The sequence below is a fragment of the Apiospora hydei genome (assembly GCF_038363865.1).
Source record: "Apiospora hydei strain CBS 114990 chromosome Unknown utg000004l_segment0_segment0, whole genome shotgun sequence".
Classification (NCBI taxonomy): domain Eukaryota; kingdom Fungi; phylum Ascomycota; class Sordariomycetes; order Amphisphaeriales; family Apiosporaceae; genus Apiospora; species Apiospora hydei.
The window spans coordinates 6718183-6743018 of NW_027117363.1; the positions used below are offsets into that span (position 1 = coordinate 6718183).

At 53.2% G+C, this 24836-nt stretch overlaps 7 protein-coding genes across 7 annotated transcripts; 3 read left to right on the top strand and 4 right to left on the bottom strand.

The window, feature by feature from the left end:
- Positions 1–1006: 1006 nt before the first annotated feature.
- Positions 1007–3248, bottom strand: PG997_004639 (uncharacterized protein; the record flags this gene model as incomplete). The annotated part of the gene is given in 5 exon segments (XM_066808954.1): positions 1007–1477; positions 1555–2038; positions 2052–2704; positions 2787–2846; positions 2907–3248. The coding sequence occupies 5 exon segments, from the start codon at positions 3246–3248 to the stop codon at positions 1007–1009; spliced, it is 2010 nt and encodes a 669-aa protein (XP_066672572.1).
- A 1078-nt stretch (positions 3249–4326) lies between these two features.
- PG997_004640 (uncharacterized protein) lies at positions 4327–5493 on the top strand (the record flags this gene model as incomplete). Its single annotated transcript, XM_066808955.1, has 2 exons — positions 4327–4348; positions 4427–5493. The coding sequence occupies 2 exons, from the start codon at positions 4327–4329 to the stop codon at positions 5491–5493; spliced, it is 1089 nt and encodes a 362-aa protein (XP_066672573.1).
- A 715-nt stretch (positions 5494–6208) lies between these two features.
- PG997_004641 (uncharacterized protein) lies at positions 6209–6537 on the bottom strand (the record flags this gene model as incomplete). The annotated part of the gene is made up of 2 exons (XM_066808956.1): positions 6209–6344; positions 6470–6537. 2 exons carry the CDS (start codon positions 6535–6537, stop codon positions 6209–6211), a joined length of 204 nt encoding a protein of 67 aa, XP_066672574.1.
- A 3158-nt stretch (positions 6538–9695) lies between these two features.
- PG997_004642 (cytochrome b5) lies at positions 9696–10121 on the bottom strand (the record flags this gene model as incomplete). The annotated part of the gene is made up of 2 exons (XM_066808957.1): positions 9696–9853; positions 10025–10121. 2 exons carry the CDS (start codon positions 10119–10121, stop codon positions 9696–9698), a joined length of 255 nt encoding a protein of 84 aa, XP_066672575.1.
- An 887-nt stretch (positions 10122–11008) lies between these two features.
- On the bottom strand, positions 11009–12335 carry PG997_004643 (mitochondrial metalloendopeptidase OMA1; the record flags this gene model as incomplete). Its single annotated transcript, XM_066808958.1, has 3 exons — positions 11009–11152; positions 11214–11644; positions 11714–12335. The coding sequence occupies 3 exons, from the start codon at positions 12333–12335 to the stop codon at positions 11009–11011; spliced, it is 1197 nt and encodes a 398-aa protein (XP_066672576.1).
- A 3478-nt stretch (positions 12336–15813) lies between these two features.
- On the top strand, positions 15814–17964 carry PG997_004644 (uncharacterized protein; the record flags this gene model as incomplete). Its single annotated transcript, XM_066808959.1, has 4 exons — positions 15814–16032; positions 16084–16701; positions 16841–17185; positions 17338–17964. 4 exons carry the CDS (start codon positions 15814–15816, stop codon positions 17962–17964), a joined length of 1809 nt encoding a protein of 602 aa, XP_066672577.1.
- Positions 17965–21422: 3458 nt separating this feature from the next.
- On the top strand, positions 21423–23135 carry PG997_004645 (uncharacterized protein; the record flags this gene model as incomplete). The annotated part of the gene is made up of 5 exons (XM_066808960.1): positions 21423–21461; positions 21519–21611; positions 21669–21765; positions 21795–22142; positions 22207–23135. 5 exons carry the CDS (start codon positions 21423–21425, stop codon positions 23133–23135), a joined length of 1506 nt encoding a protein of 501 aa, XP_066672578.1.
- Positions 23136–24836: the final 1701 nt, after the last annotated feature.

Sequence of the window (24836 nt, forward strand, 5' to 3'; positions counted from 1 at the left end):
GCCAAAATCCTCCGGCTTAGTAGTCGTGGCTGCCACGTGATTGTGTCTTTCGTTCTTCAGAAGTTGAAATAGTGAGACAATCTCAAGTTCATATATACTTTCTCTCTCCCTCTCTCTCTCCGGAAAATGGTTAGTGACCTTGATCTGGGGACGCATGGGTGTGAGACGGGGGGAAGCGATAAAATGGCTGGAGTCGAGTCCAGTGTGTCCGGATGGAGAGCGAGCTAACCCCCGGTTTATTATTCTTAGGCCCAAAGTCGGAGAAGGCGGCGCCCGACAAAAGACAGTGATTGGTTTGCGGGTGGTACTACACTGGGGAAGGTTCTGTCGGTTCAGCTGGCTCTTTGGAATTGTGCTCTTCTCTTTTCGCGACAAAGGGAAAATCAGTAAAGATAATATACACACTCACCCACTCTCTAAATAAAGAAGGGGAAAGAGCAAAACAACCAACTCCTGCGACGTGTTGGGTTCGATGGCTGAGATGATTCGGTCCAAACATCGTACGTAAGCTCTTGTTAGGCAAACCGTCTCGATACATTAGTCCCATAGTTCACCCCCCTACGCACAAGGCAAGGCAAGGCTTAGCCGCCCCGTGCGTCCCCCCGCGGTTGATCCCAATGCGCCAAGCCCGCCCCAGTGACCTGGTCTTTTCCCGTCGCTGTCATTGGGCCACCCCTTCTGACGGGAATCATCCGCCATGGCCATCCGTCATGACTGCCAGACTTCGACATGATTCTTAGTCACAGAGGCACTTGGCAGCCTCAAAATGGTGGCAGAGATTGGTAATACCAACCCCATCCTCTACTTCATCCTCGTGAACTGGCCCGTCCCTTTACTCGCAGAAATCTCGCCTGGATGCAATCTGCGACACGAACACGAGTCACTCACTAGCAGCTAGGATCCATGGATCGAGGTGGCCAGAATTCGTATCGTAGAGTGTCCGATATACATAAGTAGACTCCGGATATAAGTAGGTGGGTATCATTAGCGGAATCATCAGCCTATCCTATAGAATTATCGCCTCATCGTCTCCAGCCGCTCCGTCTTCCTCCTCCTCCGAGTCATCCCAGTCGAGTGCCTTCCTCTGCACCTCTGCCAGTCCACTCAGCTCGGTGACATACTGTTTATCATCGAGCGCCCGTTTCAAGAATTCCCAGCCGTCACCGTCTCTGTAGGCTGAAAGAATGGGCTTGCTGCAAGCACTGCAGGACGGATACGAAACACCGCGGACCTTGATCTGGGAAAAGTCGGCCAAGTATCCTCGGATTTGATGGGGCACAAGGCCAAGGGCATGGTTGGGCGGGTCGCGTTCGTACGTGGTCCCGGAAGCGTCCTTCGGCACAGGAGCAGGAGCGTGGGCACCAAGCGGGTGCTCCAGAACACTCGTGAATAGCTCGACAAGGAGAGCAGACGCTGTGGCTGCCACTCCCGGCCTGGTCACTGTGCACTGCTGGTCAAGCGTTAAATCTTTTTGTGACTAGAATCAAGGCGAGTTAGCATGTGACCGTGTAGAACAACTGAAATAACACAACACAACAAAGCGTAATAACTTACGTCGCCAGGAGCCACCACATCATTACAGAAGTAACAGCCTAGAGTACCATCACTACCATCTCTAGGCTCGGCTCCATGCCTCATGACTACATATGTATCAAATCCGAGCGCCGCATTCATGACCAGCTTGCCTGCGGCCTTGGCCATGACTGTGGGCAACCACCGCGACTCTCTGCTGTCCATGAGGAGGAATATGGCGTCGTGTTCCTCGATGAGGCTCCGAAGCTTCTCGAAATCACCCCGTGTCTTTTCCGTTACGGGGTGACCCAGCATCGGTACAGACAGTACATGACCCTCGCTCTCGACCCCGGGATAAATCTCTTTCAGGGCCTCGGCTGCTCGCAGAGCCTTTGGTGCGCCTCCATTAAGGCAGTCTTGGAAGTTAAAGAGCGGCTGTCGTACAGGATTCGAATATGACACTGCACCGTAGTCGACAAAGCTGATTTTCCGAACACCCCACCCCTGTAGAAGCCTCGAGACGTAGCTACCCAGCGTACCGGCGCCAAGGAGGAGACATTTCGTCCCTCTGATGCGATCTAGATGCAGATCGGGGAGCGATCCGCCATTTCATTAATTTCAGGTTCAAGTCGACGGACTGGTCGGCGATACGGGTTGGATCTATCGATTCAGCAAGACTGACAGACCGCCAACCGAGCTTCCCGGCATGGTTGCGTTCCCACCCAGTGACTTTCGGCATTTCTGTGAGCTCGGTAACCTCGGCAGCATCCATGGACAAGGGTAGAACAATGCTTCGCGCCTCATGTCGGCGCGACTGCATATCTCTGTAGCAGAGGATTTGAACCTTGGAAAGGCGGAATCGTTCGCGGATAAGCATTAACAAGTTCCGCAGCGGCCAGCCGGGGTTTTCCTCATAGGTAGAAGGGTCGACAAAAGCGACATACTGGTCTTCCTCCGGGATGCCCTTGAAGAAGCCCTTTTCGAATTCCCCAAGTGAGGCAACATCCCACTTGAAGCCAAGGTCGTCCTCTTGCAGGTCCAAAGATGATCGCGCCTCTCCTCCCCGCACCTTTTTGGCGAGAAAGAAGCCGTACTCCCGGTCATCTGCACTATACCGCCATGTCCCAATACGCTCAACTAGCTGCGAGCTCTCATCCGGGGTAAACCGACCGATGCTGCCACTCCTCTTCCACTGCGGGGTAGCCTGTAGGGGCTGGAAAGGCGAACCAATACGCCATTCGGTATTTCTTCAGGTCGGCGTAGGACAGGATGACGTAGGAAGAAAGAAGGGACGGGACAGAGTAGATGGTGCCGTCCTTGATGGCTTCCCAGATCTTGCAGATACGTTAGCGCACTGGATGAGGGGGCTGCCGCGGATACACGATCACACAAACCTGTCTGCCAGCGTTCTGGATCATTTCGGCTCTGTCCGCGTTCTTAAAAGCTTCCATCGTATTCTTGTTCCGTATGATCCCCTCAGCTCGCACGGCGTTCAAGCCGACCGAGCGGCTCGTGAGCGCGTTTCCCAGAACCTGCATCTTGGCGCTGTCCTCTGGGGCGATGCCCAGCTGCGGCTCGTAGACCCCGAGGACCTGTCGCGCCGACTCGTCGAGCTTATCATGTTCGAGCTTGGAGGAGAACAAGGCCGAGTAGAAAGGCAGCTCGATTTCGGAGGAGAAGGGGACGAACTTGAGGTCCGTCGCGGCAGGCGGTGTTGCCCCGCTCGGTCCAGCCATGGTGGTGAGAGGTGACGACGGGGATGCGGTCGCGTTGGTGGTCTTGACCCTGTGAAATGCGAACGAGCGACAGCGACAACGAAACGGTCCTCGCGCAAGTAGACGCCAATCACGGTAGTTATATGGCAGGATCCTGTTGTGTCGGTGGTATGATTGGCAAGTATGGTAGGGAGAGTCTACCAAAGTACCTTACCTAGGCCCGTGGAAAGGGAGGGGCAATCCAGCAAGCGGGGGCGGTTCTGCGAGGGACAAATGTTATCTATTACAGTTGAAATCGGGAATGCGACCAAATGTGTAAGTAGGTAAGCGGGACTCCCTTGGAAAGTATGTCTTCGATGCAGCTCACTGCGCTATATAGAGAAGAGTACAGTAAGTCGGTCAGTTTGGAGTATGTGGATGGGAACAAAGAATGCCTAATTTGAGCCTCGTGATTTCCTTTTTGCAAGGTAAGGTAAGGCAGTCGTAGTCATCTGCGGGTGACGAGCTGATGATGACTTACATGCTTCCCAGGCAGGCGACCACAGCCAAACACCACCAATCGAACTGCCCTCCCCAGCTTCTAGAACACCCTTGGTTGAGCGATGGGCGTGAGATTGGTCCTCTCTCGGACTCGTACCCTTACCAGCCAGCAACCCTAGCCAGCTCTCTCCTAGCTCTCTTCCCCCGCTGGAAAGGATGTCCACTGACCTGCATTGCCCGCCCTGGATAATGACGGCAACCACCCGCTTCACTCCCACACTACCTGCACGTGCCTGAGCTGAAATGGTTTAGGCGTCGCAAGTGTATGCCCAGCAAGCCTGAAGATGGGTCGGTTAAAGTGCGGTAGTGCTACGCCAGCAGCTGCCCGCTTGCCAGCACGCGACGCGCCCGCCCGCCAATCCAATTTTTACCTAGGCCCGTTCGAAGATCAGTTGGGTTGATACATGCAAATCGCCAGCTGTCTTACCCTGAATCAAAGTACCTGCCTATAAGCAAATAACCAGATAGCAGACCCCTTGTTGGCGAATTCGAGGTACAGTAGACAAACGGGCAACCAGTATTGACCAAGTATAGTCTAGAAGATACTCATTTGTCCAATATGTTACTCGGTGTTTGTGGCTGTAAGTCTCATACATGACAGCCAACCCCTTTTCCTAGTTGCTTCTTTTGGGATACTTCTTTACTAATCCTATATACAGCAAAATGCGCTGGCAAGAGCACAGTGGCTCAATACCTGGTTGAGCACCATGGCTTCCAGAGGCTGCATCTCTCAGTCCCCCGGGTCTCGAATGGAACAGCCCCGGCCTCTGAACCTGCCGAGGAATCAGTATCATCAGATTCCTTGCAGAACGATGGCTTTGCAAACCAGCTTGCGGTACGGGGCAAAGCCTCACCGCCTGCTCACTCCTTCACCTCCGCAACCGACCTCTTGGACTTCGTGACCAAGTATTGGCGATCCCGCTGGGTGACGACGGACATCCACGACGAAGCCGTGCTGGACGTCCTCTCCCGCCGGCCCTTTTTCATCCTGGTCAGCGTCGACGCGCCCATCGTGATAAGGTGGCGCCGGTACCAAGCCCGCAACAGCAACAGCTCCCACTCTTCTTCTTCTTCCTCCCCCGCCTCGTCCTCCTCGCCGCCGACGGCCTCCTCGCTCGAGGAATTCATCGCCGAGTCCGACGACCACCTCTACTCGGGCGCCTCGGGCGTGCTGCCCCTGATCTCGCGCGCGACGGTGCGGCTGCTCAACACGTCGAGCTCGCTCGCGCACCTGTACGCCACCCTCGGCAAGCTCGACCTGACGAACCCGGAGCGGCTGCGGCCCTCGTGGGACAACTACTTCATGTCGCTCGCCTCGCTCGCGGCCCAGCGCTCCAACTGCATGAAGCGCGCCGTCGGCTGCGTCCTCGTCGGCCGCGAGCGCCGCGTCATCAGCACCGGCTACAACGGCACCCCGCGCGGCATCCGCAACTGCGGCGAGGGCGGCTGCGCCCGCTGCAACGCCGGCATGGGCTCCGGCGCCGCCCTCGCCACCTGCCTCTGCCTGCACGCCGAGGAGAACGCGCTGCTCGAGGCCGGTCGCGAGCGCATCCGCGATGGCAGCGTGCTCTACTGCAACACCTGCCCCCTGCCTCACCTGCTCCATCAAGATCGTCCAGGTGGGCATCAGCGAGGTTGTCTACAGTCAGGGCTACAGCATGGACGGGGGAGACCGCCGAGGTCTTCCGGAGCGCTGGTATTAAGCTCCGGCAGTTCTCGCCTGTAAGTTTCACACATGTCAACCCTATGGATGGGCATTCCATTCATTCACGCAAATCGCTTTGCTGACTGCTTCTCAACAGCCTGCCAATGGGTTGATTCACCTAGAAAAGTTGGATCTCTACTAGGGTGAACATTCATGATAGAATTCCAGGAGTTCATTACATTACAACTGCTAAGATTCGTTGCCCCGTCCCACGTAAACCTCGCTAGCGAATAGAATTAGGGGGACTCCCTGTATTCTTTCGGAAACGAAACATGCCAAGAAGTGAAGATCCGGGGTGCATCAACAGCTTATATCTAGACAGAGACCCACTGGAGTGCTTCGCCATGCAGACAATCACGAACATCTGGTGGTTTAACTTGACTTTTATCATCATTAAAGAAATTAGAGTACAACGTAAATGTGCACCAATTGAGGCGATGCTACCCCCTTCCACCAAAATCTGCCATTTGGCATAATAAAACGGGCGCGTAGCTGCCAGTTGACCCGAACTTTGCTGAAGATCCAGTACGGTATGTGGTATCGTCTGTTTCGACCGCTGAAAGATTTGGTTGCTCGTGCCATGGTGTGGCTTTAATAGAAGACCAACACCTTGGTGTCCAGGGGGTGAATGCGCTCATCGAAGAACGCAGGTGGTATCGTAAGGTCTTCCCATCATCCATTCCTTTCCGTCATCAACATGCTCGTCCAGCCATCACCGCCTATCCCCAGCCAGTATTTATGCGGAGTTGGAGGCGGCAACCTTCTTGGCCTTGCGGGAGGCAAGGCACTTGCTGATCCAGAGACCGATCAAGCCAACTGCGACGATGAAGACGATACAGAAGACGACGATGACACCGGCCTCTTGCTTCGCCCTAGATGAATACCCATTAGCAATCATTCAAGATTTGGCCACGTCGTTTCCCTGAGACAGCACGGTTGAATGCTGGAGAAAGCAACCAAAGATACTTTGTCGTGGATTTGAATGTCTCAAACTTACCAGTTCTCGCGCTTGGCGATGTGGCTCATGGCCTCGCGGGCGACAATGGTGTTGCTGATGGCAGGCATTTTGAGGTCTAAAAGAGACAAGTTTTAGCATGAAGATCGATGCAAGCAATGTAGACCATGTTTTAGAGCAGACTATCTGCCGATTGACGCCAGGGTTCTCGCCATTCCACAAGCCCGCGGTAGTAACCTTCCACTTGGAAAAAGCCGCATGTGGCTAACACACAAGTGCCTTGGCTACCAGATCAACACGGCCGCGACGGCAGGTCCGTCGTAATCTTTCCCGGGCGTGTAAGGCCTCAATGGCCCCACAAGGCTCATGAAAGAAGATGCGAAGGCAGGCCGTTGTTGGTCGGCGAGCAGTTGCGGCGGAATTGGGATTTTGGGTTTGGGCGCATGCATGTTGAATTGGCAGATAGAGGCCAATGGGAAGAGAAAAATGTCGTATCGTACCGTCTGATGTGGAGGAGCTGGGCTCTTCTGTTGTGTTGATGGAATCAGAGCTTGGAGTTGCGGGCTGCGAACGACACACGCCTTGACAAAAATTGTCGAAGTATTGAGCGAACACACAACGATCGGGGAGATTTGTTCAAGGACGAGCGGTTGAAGAGAGAGAAAAGAGAAGAGGAAGAAGATGCAATGTAGCTAGCGGGGAGCAAAACAATATGTAAGGCCCGAGTCAGAGAGATCAACGAGGAAAAGCTTGGCTGACCTATTACGGGAAACGGCAAGCTCTGCCTCGCGCGCGCTCGCAGCTCTGAAGGTAGGCAAAGTAACTAAACCACTACAGGTAGCTAACAACAATACATACCAGGCCAGGCCTCTTCTCGCTCTTTTTCGTCTTTTTCGCCTGCGCGAATTTCGGCAGCGTCCCACGCACCACTACGGCGCATAGCAGAGGCCAGGGTGCTGCTAGATCGCTCGTGGGGTGGATAACATGGACATGGATAGAAGTCGGGAAATGGAGTGACGGCGGGAATTATTGTCACCATAAGATGGTAACCCATTCCATAACAAGCCATAACATGGGCATATCACCACCACCGTGCGGCAAACCCAAGCTCTGCTGGCAGAGGGAACGACTGTGCTTGTGGGAGAAGGAAACGCCATAGCTTACCTGGGCCGGGCCCGAGCTCGCTGTCGATGATCGAGGGGATATCGTGATCTTATGACGAAGCTTCTTCCAAATCGCAGCACGGTCAATGGCTTCTGCTACTTCTCCTTCTCCTTTGGGGATTCAGGAGAGCGACAGCTTTCTTTCTCGCGATGGATGTAGGCAATGAAAAGTCGCGCAGGACTGTGAACCCACTCTCCGAATCTGAAAGGGGACTAGCAGCACGGAGACGGCGGAGCTCCAGTTCTGTTCTGTCCAGCAGATGTGTTGATTGACAGGGCAAAAGAACGATAAACTGCTGCTGTTGCTGCTGCTGCTGCTGGCAAATGGCCCAGCACCCAGCCGTCCGAGAAAAAAGATGCTCCACAGCTCCAGTGTCCACTAGCCTAGCACGGTGATGACGCTAGAACGAGCTAGGGTCGAGCATTAGCTTGCATGTTCGCCTTGCAAGCTTGCTCAGGTTGCTTGCTGTTAATGGAATGTCGGCCTCTTAATGTTGAAGGATTGCAGGCTCGCAGCTTTAAGTCTGCACTTTATCGGGGCGCCAGCTGCAGCGCAATATTGCAAGGCAAGATGCAAACTTCTCGGCTGCTATCCCGTAGCTGCAAACCCTCACTACGTGTACAGAAGCTTGGCTCTTCGGAGGCCCTTGTTGGCCCTGTGGCCCTGTTTACCGCGGGATGCCCCCAAGACGCAGCCTGGCAACCGAGCTAGTAGCTTCCCGATACAGCGTTAAACACCCATCCACTACCTTACTCAAGCATTGATTGTCGAGGGACGAGAAGACCCCTGCCCAATATCAGGTACCTGCTTCTGCTCGCATTGCCCGCCGACTGACCAAGTACACACCACTTTCTCCCCTTGCCGTGCATGCATCGTGCACTCCCACTCCAAGAAAGAACCGAAAAAACAAGTCTTCCCCATCTAGGGTAGGATCTCCGGACGGTAAGGATTCGGTGTGTCGGGGGAGAAGATTGCTACACCAATACTGTGTGTGCACTCTGGTACTGTTGCAAGCATCCTCCTACCTACTACCCTATGGGAAGAGCCGGATTCGTCTCGCGAGTCAATTGCTGACTTGCAGTCGACTCAGAACCGACAAATAGATAAAAGCTCGAGGAGATATTGCCTCACCAGGACGCCGACGCTGTGATGCAGCTTCATCGAGCACTACTGAACCACTGTCGAGCCGTCTCTTTGCAAGCTCGGCCAAGGTAATAGAAAGGCCTAGGGAAAGGGGATAGCCGCTTATTACTCAATCTCGAACGAGGGATCGGTCAAGAAGGGCAATGCTCGGCATTGTCCTTAGTCACCTGATTCTGCAAAGGATTGAGAGGCATTTCGTTCGAGCTCGGTTGGCCCAAGGCCCCAAGGCTGCCAGGGCCCCCCAAGGGGATACTTGCACTCACACGCGCGAGCCCAAAGCGTCCTGGTAACATTTAGTAAAAGCCTCAACGTCACCGCTCCGGGGTGGAACGCAAAAGGCAGACTACGGTGTAAGCCAATGGGCGCCTCCCCAAATCAGTTGGCTGGGACCCCAGACTTGGCGATTTGGGAGTCACGCTTGCTCCCGACCTTCCGTCGTGAGCAGAGGTCAGGCTCGGTACTGCCGAACTATGACCACATGCCACACCAGCCAGCGGATGCTACCTGTATGTACGGTAAGGTCTGCATGGCATGTGCAATGATGAGGGCAGATGGACGTCAGTGGGATTGGCGACCGCCATCTACCCAATATCTCCTTATCCTGTATTACTTGCATTCTTGCAAGCAGCACCAGCAGCACCGTTGCATGCTTCCCCGACAAAAGCGCCTTTCCGACTTACCGCAATCCTATCTTTATTTATTTTTATGGATCACAAGGAAGAAGCGGCCCATCTGTCTGAATGTGGGGAGCCATTCTATCGTGTTTCCACACTTACTCGGGAGCCTAGGAAGCGCTTGCGAAAGATACCGCTTGACAACAATAAAATGGACAGCGTCTCTAAGATGTATATTTGATATTGCACCCGAAAACAAGCAGCAATGCATTTCGCCTGTTCTTCTTCTGTCTATCATAGGTATTCCTCCCTCCCCCTTGACTGCCGAACCATCGCATGTGGTCCGATCATAGCTTGGCCTCCTCCTGGACTGTGCCGATCTTGAATCGCGGGCCGTACTTGTCCATCACGCTCTTTCCATGGTACTTCCAGAACTGCTTGGTCGAGTCTTTGCCGGCCATGCGCTTGAGGATCTTGGAACCTCCCGGGTGCTCATCAATAAACTCTGTCAAGGGCGGACACCGCATGTCAGTCACCGACCGCTCGAGATCAACAAACATTGAACGTCGTCATGTAGCTAAGGGGTATTGTTATTGCCTTGGGGAGCGGGAGCGGCGCAACGTATGTAGACCGGCTGCCACTGTCACGGGTCTGGTTCGGCGCATTGCACACTCACTTGTTACGTCGTAGACGCCATCATCGACGATGATCCAAATCCCTTGCTCGTCGGTCTTGTGCGCCGCGACATCCTTCTTCGTGAACGTTTGGGACATATTGGTTGCTTTTAGGAGTGAATGGAAATGCGCCCGCGGCTTGATTGGCTGGTCAAATGAATTCAGATTTCGGTCTGGAGAAGGTTTTGGATTCTGCTCTAGTTGCAACAGTGGTGCCTGTCAGGGGATTTCCTCCTTTTGACTCGTAAAAGATGGATATGGTATCTTCTGTGTGTAAGTAGGCAGGTAGTTGAGGAGTCAAGTCCAAAGATTGTTTGAGCGACCCCAGACATGGACGTTTGGAATCACGTTCGATGCGATAGGACAGGCTGGAACCACTCTGGCCGAAATGAACCTCGGCACAGTAGACCGCCCACGGGCGTTGGACAAACCGGGGTCGGGGGTCATGACTCCCTAGCAACCTAGCAACTGACTGGCCTGGCTGGGCTGGGCTGGGCTGGGCTGCTGCAACAACATGCGTCACTTTGGCCGCCCCGCCATTGGAAGGTTGCCGAGTTGCGACAGTGGCTGCTCGCCCCAAACACTGGATCTAAGTCTGTCCGTAGGGGACTACGGACTATATCAATGTCATATGCAGGTACTAACTACATGTAACCAATCGCTATAGGTTCGCACCATCACAAGGTTCTCTCTTAGGGCAAAGTAGGCAATAACATTCAAACTACAACAATAAGCATGACCGTTGTCTCGGGTGGTATCTAATTTAACAAGCTTTCTCGCGCATCGGGAATCTCTCGGCTGCTCGGTTTCCACGGATATTACGAAATCATGCATTGGTCTACTTGCGATCTGACAACTAACAGCCTGGGATGATGGTCTGAGCTGGGTATATTCAAAGTCGAACGAATATCGACGGATGCTTTCGCCATCACGCCACGTCTAACCAATATGTACGTTTGAAAGAAAAAACTGTTGAATGATGCCTATTACTGTACCGGTATTATGAGGCCCTGCGCCAGAGCCCTTCTGAACCTGTCGGCGAAAGCGGCCGTGCCGGAGCAATCGCTTTGCGCCCGCTTGTCCATTGCCTCAGGTAGCCATTTTTTTATCTTCTCGATCCGGTTATGATTCTGCGTGATCCCCATGTTGGTTAGCAGTAGATTCTTCGAGTGAGAGAAAAGGGCAACTTACAGAAGGATGTGTGCTCATCCATTCCGGTGGCGCCTCTTGTTGGTGCTCCATGTGCTCCATCCTCTGCCAGAAGCCGAGAGCTTGCTCGGGATCGTAGCAGGCCTCTGCCATCATCAGTAGTCCTATATAGTCAGCCTCGGTCTCCTGCTTGCGACCCATGGGCCGCGAGAAGAGCAAATCCAAGACTGTGCCGCCGAACAGCTGCGTGCCGAGGATAGCGCCGCCCCATAAAGCTGTCAGCAGGACGAAGCTGCCCAGCAGTATGTTGATGCCGATCTGCCCCGACATGCGTTCGCCGATGTGCTGCGCGAGGTTGTGTGCGATCTCGTGCCCGAGCACGGCAGCCAGACCATCCTCGTTCCGCGCGATGGGTATGATGCCGCTGTAGACAAAAACCTTTCCGCCCGGCAGGACAAAGGCGTTTGCTTGTCCTAGAGGAGTAATATCTTAGCATACAGGCTGTTCGACTATCCCAAGGGACGGTTCTGTTTCGATCTTACGTGGATCGTCAATCACCCGGACCTCCCAGTCCGAATCCTCCATGCCGCTGACGGGGATGAGCCGCCTCATGACCCTCTTCACCATCCGGGTCCGCGGGTCCCAGTCGCTCAGGAACCGGCCGCCCTGCCGCTCGACCTCCCACTCGATCCGCTTGACCTGCTGCTCGCTGACGGCCTCGACGGACTCCTCGGTGAAGCAGTTGAAGCGCTTCCGCCCGCTGACGGGGACCGTCTGCAGGTTGTAGAAGTAGAACCCGACCGCGCCGAGAAAGGCCAGGGCGGCGACCGTGTGCGTGCTCGGCGAGCGGATGAAGCCGCGGAGCCCGCCGTCGGTGAACAGCGGCTTCGCATTGCGCAGGCGCTCGTGGGGGTCATGGGGGTTGTTGTTGTTGTGGTAGTTTTGATATGGTCGGCGCCGCGTTTGCGAGAAGAGTCGTCGCGGGGTCGCGTGCGCGCTCTGCCGTTGCGCTACAGCGGCGGGGAATCTCGATGGCGCAGTGATGGCGTTTTGTCGGATACGCGCAGATGGCTGCTGGGCGCGAGCGGAGGCGAAGAGGGCCGTATTCGGCGAGCGAAGCAGTCGACTGCAGGCTCTATTGAGCGCGGTGAGGGCCGCCACCATTCTGTCCGGTCCTGCCGACGTTGCACGCGCGCTCGTTTCGGTCTCGTCGTCTCTAGGGATTTACTGGTAACTCAGGCCCGCTGCAAACGCACTATAACTGAGTTTCCCTGTAAACAACGTTCCCATCACTCGCAGATCCCTTAGTGCCACATCCTCCCATCGTCAAGGGGGGTTCGGGTCTAGAATGTGTTAAGCGACTGGGCAGTTTGACTTCCTGTCAGTTTTCATGGCTTACGGAATGACGTACCAGCAAAGAGAGCTGAAGTTCGAGCTACATAGCCCCACCATGATGAGTAACGGATGGTAACTTGATCGCTCATCTGTGTATTTACTCATATAACTTCCACGTATATGTTTTTTCTGCAGATGAGTAATCAGGAGACAATATTGTGAGTCACCAAATACCTAGAACCACCCTTGGTATAGAATGTACTCTATTACTCGATGTACAAAGGTTTGTTGGAGCCACACGAAAGAAGTACGTTGATCAGGGTCCTTCGATACGCCGCCAACTGACGATTCACCAACCTGTCTACCACAAAACCCCTTAGAAGCAAGGTTTCTGCTGTGTCAGGTAGTACTGTATATATCGAATACCACTGCTTCGAATACCGCTTCAGCCCGTTGGAGATATGTCGTCTCGGCAAGCCTCGCCTTGAATTCGCAGCAAACGACAACCCATCTCTGTCTTGTGACAAGCTAGTGGGTTGCACGACGTTGATCGACCGGCAGTCGTTGTGTGCACGTGGTTCCTGCTGCGTTGAGGCATGACCACCATAATCAATGCAGGTGAGGTTATACGCAGCAGCAGTCGGGCGACGGCTGGGAGGACGTGGGCAATAGCTTTGACAACGCAGAGCCGAGATTTCTGAAGATAAGCATGGGAGATGGACAAGCCTGACTAGGTAGAGATCGATCTTTTCCTTGAAGAGGCTTCTCCGACCTCTGATTGACACGGCATCTGCAGCAGTAGCCGGGGCAGATCGTTGGCGGCTTCCTGTAGTCCTGCGCGGTAACTGCAGCCATAGAAATGATCCCAAGGGTCCATGCTGCTTCTCTGTTGGTTTACGAAAAAGATGAGAATATAATCAGTCCTCTGGGCGTGAACGTGGCATGCTCTTCTATGGGCTATCCAAGCATCACACTTCACTGTGAGGCAGACGGGCCTGCCTTCCTGTCGCCCTGTTTCTCGGCTCGGGCAAAAGGGTCTGTTTCTCCAATAGTATACCAATGCAAGTTGGGAAGCACACCATCTCAATATGAGCTGGAAACCCTAAGCCCAGGAATACAAAGGGTGCAGAGACCGGTTGATAGGCCTATATCCCCTACAAAGTAGCCTGTCTTCCTGATATTAGCAAGATTTCAACGACAAGAGATGCAAAGCTACTCGAAACGGGTAATTGATATACATGTGATCTGCCAAGTAAGTCCACTGGCTTGCTTTGGAGCCAGACAGTGAAACGTCTTACACTCCTCTTAGAGGGTAAATTTGGTAGTATATTGCGAGCCGCTTACTATTGGTGCCGGCCTCAGCTCCAGCAAAACGTCGTATTTTTTCATGTTGATGCAGAAGGCAATTGCCCAAAGGTGGTGCCGGCGAGCATGTCCTGACTTGACAGAAGCAATCTTGAAGGCTACCATTCAGTTCTGTTTTTGATTCGTAGGGGCCGCTCCTCCGAGGCCTCTCCGCTTGAGCTGATATCAACTGGATGAAACCCAGGTTGTCATTGATAAGGCTCTGTAGTGATGCTTCGGTTCTCAGAACCTGGAGTCGGCATGTGACGCTTCAGCCCCCAAACCAAGCAAACCATCGAGCATGTATTTCCAGCTCAGATTGCATGATTACGGCCCGATTTTGCCTGATGGTACTAGGGTCTTTGTCATACAACATTATTCCCTGAAATAGAGGTTGAATGCTGATATGAGCATTCCCCGTATTGGCCTGAGTGCGGATGCCGCGATCTCGAGCCTCGTATCGAGTTCAGCTTCAATGTTGCGTTCGTGCTATACCCAAAGTGCTCGTAATGATGTGGCACAGGCGGTCTGCATACCCGAGTAGTATTTCTAGAGGGTGTTGGCAGTTCTGTTCCCGCAGCCTCACCAAAGCAATGGGCTGTGAGGCTGAGCCTTGTCTCCTGTCAGGCACGATATGTTGGCAGACTAAACACCAACGATTACGACAGCCTTGTGACCTGTAGTTTGTTACGCTTACCTGCTGTGGGTGTTACTCTGGACGATAATCGAATATGCCATTGGTCTATAAAGCAGCGTTCTGTAGAAAACCATTGGCTCTTTCGTAGGAAAGGCTGGGCAAATGAAGTGGCCAGGGCTGGAGGGTCAAGGCTCGAATGCAACCAAAATCATACATGCATGCGGCTCAAGTGAGATTGAGCCGCGTACATCATGTTATGTCAAGGAGAGCCATATCAGCACTGAGGAAGAACGACGACCTGTCAACCCTGAGGCAAGCTTTGAATAGGGGGGAGGGGCGTTGTCCGGATGGATCAAGAAATACCAATTTTGCGAGATGATGTCGGAGTCTCAAAATGAGATTACCCAAGAAACCACATGCAAGTCGAATAGATACAGTGTGAGCAAATATCTACCTGTTTGCCATCTATGCCAAGAAGGTACGAATGGGCTTGATAGTAAGTACATGGGTAGGATCAGCTCGAGGCAAGGGGGCAGAAACAGCCAACGGGATGGGGGGAAGCCACGACCCCCGAATTTTGAGGCTCTGCTCCTTCCCCAGTGCTGGGGGTGTAAGTCAAGACATGTACCCATGTACCCTGATATACTTTCCAGGCGTCTGCAGCGAGTGATGATTGATGGTGTCGTTCATCAACCCAACCTTGTGTTGATGCATTTAACAAAATCCACACCACGATGCCCGAGGAATTGAGTTTAATTTCTTGGTGCGGCTCTGCGGCCCATCTTCGCTGCTTTCAATGTTGATGTGTTCGTCCCCCTTCTCCTCCCAGTCAAACCCGCACGCCTTCATTTCGGTTAGGTGCTGAGTTGCACGATACCATCTAGTCATACCAACAGCCAGGCCATTTGCACTTTGACAGGTCTAAGACATCCATGGGAGACCTGACTTCATAAGATTTGCGGATTGAACACATGTCGGCAAACAAGGCTGTAGGGGGGCCGTATACCGATCCGAAAACAAATATTGAAAGGCGCAATGTGGATTTGCGTTTAATCAATGGAGCCTCATCGGGACAATCCGCCGCCCTGGCCTTTTGGTCAGGAGGGGAGGCTTCCTCAGCCTGTTCCCAGCAAATACGATCCTATAGGTATAATAAGGCAGTCGGGGAACCGCCCCAGGCAACCCTATCAGGCCACCCTTACTACTTTGGTCGTTGGCCACTCCAGCTTGATTGGTCCAGGATCAGCTTAGCTATACGGATCCTCGCTATGAACTCAGACCAGTTATCATTGGCTTCGGTGCGCGGGTTTGGTCTCTTCCAGCAAGATGAAGCGGCTTGCCACTTCAGGTGCGGACGCAAGTTCGTCGAGAAGTAGTGCCTTGATGGTCTGGCCACCTTCTTCAGGACTGAAAAAGCTGCCCTACGAGCTGATGGCCAACATTGCCATGGGCCTCACCATTGAAGAGGTTTTCGACTTGTCCCTCTGCTGTCGGCATTTCCAGTACCTCATCACGGAAAACAGCTTCTGTAAGGTCATCGTTTGTGTAAGCTCGTTCGGTCGGGACAATCGGGTGCAGCTTACTGATCTTATCTAGGAAAAAGCACCTTGCTCTTTGGAGGCGCAGCAAGCAGTGCGTGACGGCCGCTACGCAAGAGCGCTGAGACGATTGGTCAAAAGGCGACGGGCGATAGCAGAAGCTCGCCCCTATATCGTGGCTATGGTCGGGCTCGCCGACTCATATCTGTACTCAAGCGGCAAGTTGTGTTACGTGTACGAGGATGAGACACAAAGATGGCTTAGATTTTTGGATCTACACAACCCGTCCGGCCGAGAAACTGTAGTCGACATCCCCAGACTGACAACCGAAGCTGTCCCACAGTCCAAAAATTGCCACGAATACACATTTCACGTCATCCATAGTGCCGAAGGAATCACAAGCTGCCTCTTCTCCTTCGCCCTCCCGGATCCGGAAAGCTGGCTCTTGATTCTCAACACAGAAACACAGGAACTAGTCGGTGCAATTCTTCTCGAGTCTACAGTAAGATTGTTCGTCCGAAACAGCAAATCTTATCTCTACTATGGTACTCATTCCGAATATGGGCCCGATGGTTTTCGAAAATGGGTCCTTCGGGTTTTCGACCTCACCGAGCGCCATCTGTCGAGAAGGAAGATTCATCTAGCCAATGTTGTCGGTTACGAGATCGATTCCACAGTCTGTTTTGAAATTATCGACGGATATCTATACGGATTGTCGAACCAAACAGCGTTTGAAGTAGAGGAGATTGACTGGACCTCTTGCTACTACTGCTTTCGTTTCCGCCTCGACGAGCCGGACCCTGAAAAAAACACAGATTATGAAGCAACGGGATAGCTGGCGAAGGCAACATGACGAGGGCCCTATAGACGATCGATGGGGCTTTATGAAGCTCGAGAAGGACGAAACAACAGGACAAGTGAGAATCGTAGAGTCCCGCAAGGAATGGCTGACCGGACAGTTTGGAAATCGACGAAGTTACTATACAACCAACGTTGTTTTTCGAGACGAATGCGAAGGGTCAGCCGAGGAGGAAGTAGAAAACAACATTGAAAACAATCTTCCTGACGACCCCTTGACAAGACTGCTCGAGTCGAGCAGCAACCCGAACTACATGCGCCCGACTCTACGCCGCCACGCGGTGTCCACGTTGGGGATGATGGTACAATATTCGGCCTGAGTAAAACCCACCTCCGTTCTTACTTCTATTCTTGTGGGACATTCCTTGATCTGGTGGACGACCCTTCGCCATCAGCGGCATGCACGCAGCGACTACGTATACGGGCTGGCAAAAGATGGCAATGAAATGTCTAGAGCTTCCGGCAATGTCGACAAGCTCGAGCGCCCAGGAGGCTAGGGGGAAATGGAGAGGAAGAGAAGATGTACAACCGTGTCATCATGTGGCCAGAAGAGCCTGAGAACCCCTGTTCTGATCCAGCCTTGGAACGGATATCTCGCATTATGAACCCCAAGGATCATCAAGGGAATATCGAGGCGGTTAATGACGAGCGATCGATTATCTACGCCACTGGGGGAGCCGGCAACTCCCTTAAGGTCCTTGTTTGGATGTCGTTCGACCCAGCAGCGAAGCTACCGAGTACATGGAGCGGGGGCCTCTCTCTGGTGGCTTTATCCGAAGCACACGCAAATTCAGGGGGCAGTGCAAATGAATGTGCAGGAATGCGGGAGGCAGCATACGGCCAAGCTCTATTCGCTTCTGGGTACCATGGGAAAGCTATACGCAGCCAGGATTACATTAGGACATGCGGGAGTAGCAGTCGAGGAAATCCACCAGGGGCCGTCGACATGTGCTCCTTACGTGCCGGAGCCCCAAGCGAAGCTTCACTGCCTGATACGTTTTATTGCACTGAAGAGCCCAGAGTCTGGGCCAGGATTGAGGGAGCCATGTACCCGTACCTCATCGGGCAGTATGTTGTCTAAGCCGACTCGTGTGGTGCTAGGATTGGAGTATCATGATGAGGCGGCATATAAAGAAGAAAATTCGGGTGTTTGGGACAGCCACGTCTTTGGGGGCTATGCAAGTGGCCACTAAAATGATTATACGGACAAAGTACTCGTCAAAAGTGCGCGTCTCGGCAAATCCAGACTCGAAAGTGAGAAGCCCTGTTCCTCCGACACAATGTTCATGCATCAATTTGACTGCAACATGTCACGATACTGTCACCTATCTGGCTCCAAACCCCGATATCATCGACAACATCTCCACAGAAGGCTCCAATGCCTCAGGCTGATGTTGCGAGGTTGGGTGGTAGCTTATATTCGGTGGTGAGGCACGGATGGTCGCGATGATCCACCAGTGCATACTCATCCTGGTCACTGTCGCCCGGCTTGTGTGAGGGCTTGCAGCAATGCCAGATCATTGGACTTGGCGGCCAAGTTGCTGTCTAACGTCTCCCTGCATCTTTATCCCATTCGTATTAGTGCTGCTACCCCATTGTTCGGGGGCCAAAGCTCGGGCTGTGTGGAGACCTGGCTATTGTGGTCGACTTATCGAAGTCGATGTTGTTCGTGAGGCAGTCGCCAAGTTATAGCGAGGCCCCTGAGAAACCAGACGTAACGATCATGTCTTATAACAGACTAGTTAAACAGAAAGAGTCCGGAAAGAGTACGAGTTCGAGTTTCCCTGAAGAAACCATCAAGCTTGATGTGGCTCGAAGTAAATTGACAATGGGTCGTCACACAGCGCAGGCCCAAGACAGAACAGTGAGGCTATGTCTATACCCTCACCCCATCACCGGTTATTTCCAAATGAAAAGATGCAACAGTGTACTATTACCGAGACGCCAGGTCTTGAACTGCATGCTGTACCGGGGCGAGTATGCTCAGGAGAAACTAGGGCTGAGAAGAATCGACTGATTCATGGCATACGTACGACACCCCATTGGCTGAGTGCATCCGCATCCGCAATCACCCGTCAGACTTTATGACGGCTGAAATATATATATCGATCCTGCCTCATCTGGTAATTTTTCAAGTTTGTTGCATATAAGTTGTACCCCCTGATATCTCCCCTTGCTTCTAGCCTTCCCAATTTCCCGTAACTGGATGACAGTCTGATTTTGATGCAGCTTACTGCTGCCATCGGTTGCTCGCGTGACTTCGTAACAGATGGGGAAGTAAGTCGCGAGAGAACCGCCCAGGTATCATACGTTCCATGACGGTAATGATGATTGCATGGGTCCTTTCTTTGGAAGAGACTTGCTCTTGGTTGGGAGCTACTGGGCGGCCAAGGTTCGCGATGGACGGGAACGCCCGGTAGATAGTCCTTAGACATGCAGATCGGGTCTCATGAGCAACACCACACTGTGCTGTGGCGTGCGACTATCATCCTGCCGGTTTCAATATGGAAAAAGGCACTGTGTCTTTGGACAAGGCTGCTGTCACCTTCCTCTTGCCCTCTGCGTGTTAAGAAACTAATGGAAGAATTGCTCGCCGAAGGGCGACTTCATGCATGACCTTCCAGATGCGCATATAAATAGATCATGTGGAAGCCACGGTCCCTAGAAACATGGACATCACAGTGAGTCTCTCCTCATATATGCCCTTCCACGAGTAGAGGCAGAACCGCCGGCAGCGTAAAGATGCTGCTTGGCCTGATGGATTCACAATGAACACCAAGTGCTTCCCCAAGTCTTCACGTCCCTTCCGTGCAAGAGTACTAATGTTGACGATCATCAAGCGAGCTAGACAGCTAGTTGGGACAAATCACGCCATCACCACAATGCATACCGGAAAGTATCGAAAGACGAGGTGCAGCTATGATGGCTGTAGGTGTTGCCGCTGGCTTCTCCCACGACATAGAGGGGCCAGGTTTTAGCCTCTAGTTTGGTGTGTTATGAGCTCCCCATCTCGTCGAGACTCAATGTGTATATATATATATACCAGATGTGCCTGTAAGGAAAGACTGTGAGCGTAGCTTGGTGACTCCTCATGCCGGGGTTTATGTTTTGAATAAGCACATGTCTCTCCATGCATTTCAGATGAGGTTCCTGTCTTTGAGTTGGTCTTCTTTGGTCCTTCCTCTCCCCATCCGGCCGAATTTACCTATCTTGAAGGGTAATACAGCATATCACATAGCCCCACGAGGATACATACCCCTTAGGCAACAACTGTTCCTGGGCGGTTTTGTGAAATCTCACGAAAACGATCTAAGCGCCGATGCTTCTTCCTTCATATGTCACATGTAATGCTATATTACATACGGAGATGGACTCACCCCGATCTCTGATGAAGACTCGCATATATACTGACATATCATACACCGGAAACTGGGGCCGCGGGGAGGAATGAGGAGATGGGATGAGATAGTGCGGGTGTAGATCGGTCCACAAGAAACTTACATGACGAGAAAGATATGCCGCCAGGGCTCTGGCTGACTCACTTAACTCACAAATAACTCATACTTAGTCAGGATGGGAGATCTCACCCTACCCTAATGATTCATGTTTGTTGTTTAAATTAATGGAGGCCCCCTTTCGATAAGTCTAGAGGTTGCCACTCATGTGCATCTGGTCGAGTATGCGTTGAAGCGTTGCTGCATGGTGATTTCGATGGGTCTGCGGTGTATTGGACCAATTCGGGAGGCTCTGCATCTGGAGTGGATGCCCGGCTAGAGCTTGGAAAGAGAAGAAGCCGGATACTGAAGCCGTCGGTCAGCCTGATGCCAACCAAACCCTATATAACCAATTGCGTGTTTCTGGCCTCTCTCGTGACGCTCATGGATTGCGAAGTATCCCATCCTAAACTGCCGCCCCATGTTTGGCATACCGGTACACATACCAATCTCGCTCCAGCGACCTCAAGAAGCAGCCTTTGGTCGGTTCCCCGCGCCCCAACTATCGTGGCAAACAAACATTGCTGTAGCCAATGAGGCCCTGATGATACAGCTAGATTACGCGAAGTATTCCTTAAGGAGCAGACATATTGATATCTGGGGCCTCCGATACCACCATCCTCATCATCATCGTCATCAATCATGGAGCAGCCTCCCGGGTGTGAGTGGGCGGAGACATCCCCGGGGCTCTATACCCCACTCTGATAGGTTCGGTATGCACCCTGTAAGGCATAGTTCACATGTATATCGCGCGCCTAGATGCACGATGCCGATGGGAGCACCGGCCTTATAGAAGATAGCGGTATACACAACCGTAATGTGCATGCAACCAGAACCCGCTGGGAGACGTGATCTCATACCCCGCGCGCCCAGATATGCCCGTCTCGTGAGCAAAACGTGCTGATCCCCACCGCTTCGGCTATTTATAAGATCAGACCAGATCTGATCCGGGGGTGGGAATGGCGATTGGATTTGGGAAGTTGTCTTTCATTTTGGAATCTTTCTGAGCGGGTTTCTTTTTTGCAGAGTACTTACTGCATAGGTCATGGCCTGGACAACGCTGGCGTACGGAGCACTGTCTCTGGTACGCACACCCTTCCTGTCGTAGTAAACAGGCTGCCAGGCTAACCAGAAACCTTAGCTATCTGTATACTGGGCGTCGTGGTGTATCTACTCGCTTTGGTTTCATCCCTTGGCCAAGTTCCCCGGACCTAGATTAGCAGCCATTTCCGAAGTTGGTCTAACCTGGACACCCCCTAAAAACCCCCAGAACACTAACAAAGGGACATAGCTATGGTATATCTGGACGTATGTCGGAGGCCGATGGCCCTATGTCATGGAGGATGCGCATAAGCGATACGGCATGTTTGTTCGTCTGACGTTTCGAGGTAGCATACTGCTAACGTATTGGACAAAGGTGGTGTGGTGCGCATTGCCCCGAATGAGCTGTCGTTTGTGACGCAGGAAGCGTTCAAGGACATCTATAGTGCCCCGTCCAAGACCCGGAAGCTGTTCACCAAGGATCCCATGATGTACGACATCGGCCAGCCTTCGAACATTGCGTACGAGATGGACCCCGAAAAGCACGCGCAAAAGCTCAAGCTGATGCAACCTGCCTTCCGGACGCAGTCCTTGCGTGACCAGGAGCACGTCATCCACGAGTACGTCGACCTCCTCATGGACCAGCTCGAGCGGGTGAGTTCCAGCGCGACTGGCGGCGTCGACGTGACCAAGGCTTTTGAGTGGTTAACATTCGATATCATGGGTACGTATTTGAGCCCCGACGGTATGATGGAGAGAAAGCCACAGCCCTGACCGATTATATATAGGCCACCTAACATTCGGAGAGCCGTTCGGAGCCGTCAAGGACGCACGCTCACACTATTGGGTCTCGATCCTGCTTGACTCACTATTCACTGCCTCGCTGTACTCGATGCGGCCGCGCATGCCGGGGCTCGGCTTCGTGCTCGGCCTGGTGCCCTACTTTTCCCGCTCGGCCCAGGCCATCATCGCGAGCAACAAGCAGCACGCCGACCTGACCAAGGAGAAGGTGCGCAAGCGCATCGACCTGGGCGACACGCACATGGACGACTTCTTCGACCATGCCCTGAAGCACGGCGACCTCAGCGAGGCCGAGCTGGCGTCCGAGGCCAACGTGCTCTTGACCGCCGGCGCGGAGACGAGCTCGACAGCACTAGCTGCCACCTTCTGGTTCCTGACGACGAACCCGGCCACGCTCCGGGAGCTACAGAAGGAGGTCCGCTCGAGTTTCGGGTCTTACCAGGCCATCACCGGCGACGCCGTGGCCAAGCTGCTGTACCTCAACGCCGCCCTCGAGGAGTCGATGCGTCTGTTCGCCCCCGTGCCCACGGGAGGCCCTCGCATTTCGCCCGGGGAGTCCGTGGACGGGCACTACGTCCCCCAGGGCACATCGGTCACGGGAGCCCCGTTTGCCATGGGCCGCGATCCGCGGTGCGTCCCTGCCCACGATGCGTTCGAGCCCGAACGTTGGCTAGGCGAGCGAAAGCAGAAGGAGAAACCCTACTCGGCGCCGTTCAGCATTGGCCCGCGGGCATGCCTGGGCATCAACCTCTCGTGGCTGGAGATGCGCATCACGCTGGCCAAGCTGGTATACCGTTATGACTGGGTCTTGGAGGCGGACCGGACCAAGGGGTACGACTGGCTTGCCGGATGCAAGATGCACTTCATGTGGAAGAAGCCGGAGCTCATGGCGCATTTTGTTCCGGTCCAAGAATGAAGGAGGCTCAAGGGCATTCCTCGGTTGTAATGTGTATATATTTTCAAGTCAGACCCCCCTCCTAATGCAACATCATCAAGTCGTGCACGTATCGAAACCCCCGCGGGCATGAGACAGAGTCGAGCTTCATCAAGGATCCTCCGCATCGAAGGGGAGGATCGGGGGATCCCTTAGTCCCGAAGACTTACTAGTCCGTTTGTCCGATATCCCAAACATCGCGGGTTGTTGTTGTTTCGCTGGTTTCTTTAATTAGATGATCTACCGTGGGATGCGGATCCCGTGCCAAAACACCGCCAAGACAGGCCAAGCCAATGTTTTGGGGCGTCACTACATGGTCTAGAATGGCTCATATCGCTTGCTTCCAATAGTCGGAATGCATCTCAACTGCCGGGGGCCAGACGAATTTCAAAACGCCAAGCGCGGTCCAATATCAACTTTCTTGGCCCTCTGGCATCTGGCCTCTGTAGCGAACCGTTTCGAAACGCAACCCGAGGGGCTGTGTGATGATAATGACGATGAATGGATCTGCGTCTTCTACTCCGTACTCTTTCGAAAAATATTCGTGGCAGGTAATAAGTAGTACAGAAGAGGTAGGGCCTGCCTTGGCAGACGCGCCAAGAAAGACAACCAATGCCAGACTTATTCGGTAGCGGCGATATCTCGTGGCTTCGTTATTTCAGAGATAAGCGCGAAGATGCCGAGTTCCCAGTTTAAAAGCGAGCGAATCGAAGGCCAGCTGGAAAAAAAACATTTGATCGAGAAGAAAAGCGCAGTAAAGAAAAAAAGCCAGAGTTGGTAGGGCTATCATCGGTCATCATCGGCTCTGGTGGTGTTTTGGTGCGTCATCGGGCGCTGGCTGGGTGTGTGCGTTTTCACATGGTACGGCATGGCGGGCGCTGCGGGTGTTGCGGGCGGGCGGGCGCAGTGATGTTGTGATGTTGCACAAGACATGTCTCAATCTCTCGTTATCGGGCACAGACATACGAACGTCTTTGCTTTCGGGAGCCACCCACACCAGCAGGACATCTCCAGTATCTCCAGTCGCCGTCTCCAGCAAACTCCAGCAGGCAGAGCGAGATTTGATACGCCCGACCGGTGCTGGTACTACGCCGCCATGCTAAAATAAGCTAAGAAGTGCCCAGAAGTTCTGCAGAAATGCCCTGGACCCTGATCCGGATTCCTGCCAGGTTCCGCTGCGCAAACGACTTATGATACAATAACTCCAGTGCCAAGAGTGGGCGCGACCGCTGCGACCAATTCCCATCTCGCATTCCCCTCCATAATATTTGCTGCTACCTAAGGTTAACCTAAGGGCGGGACGGTGGATGTCGTCTTTTTCTCGCGCTGCTGCACACCGAAGATCGGCAGCGGGAATGCCAGACAGACAGGCAACAGTACCGTCGCAGTAGGAGAAAAGCTGTCATGTCACAGGAGCTAAATAAAGTAATAAATGAAAACAAAAAAACAATAATCGTCGAATCACGGGCTTGGCTCACCGCGCCTGATCATCCGCATCAGCGCCCGGGGCTGCTCGTAATGCCGAACAGCCTCCTCCCACTTGCCAAGCCGAGAGAACCCCATGATACCAGCAAGCCTCACACAGCATTACCATTACTATAGCGGTAGCAAGGTGGTGACACGGCTACCGTCATCTGATCTCATAGGCCAATTGGCCTCCATTGCTTCCCCATTGCTTCCCAT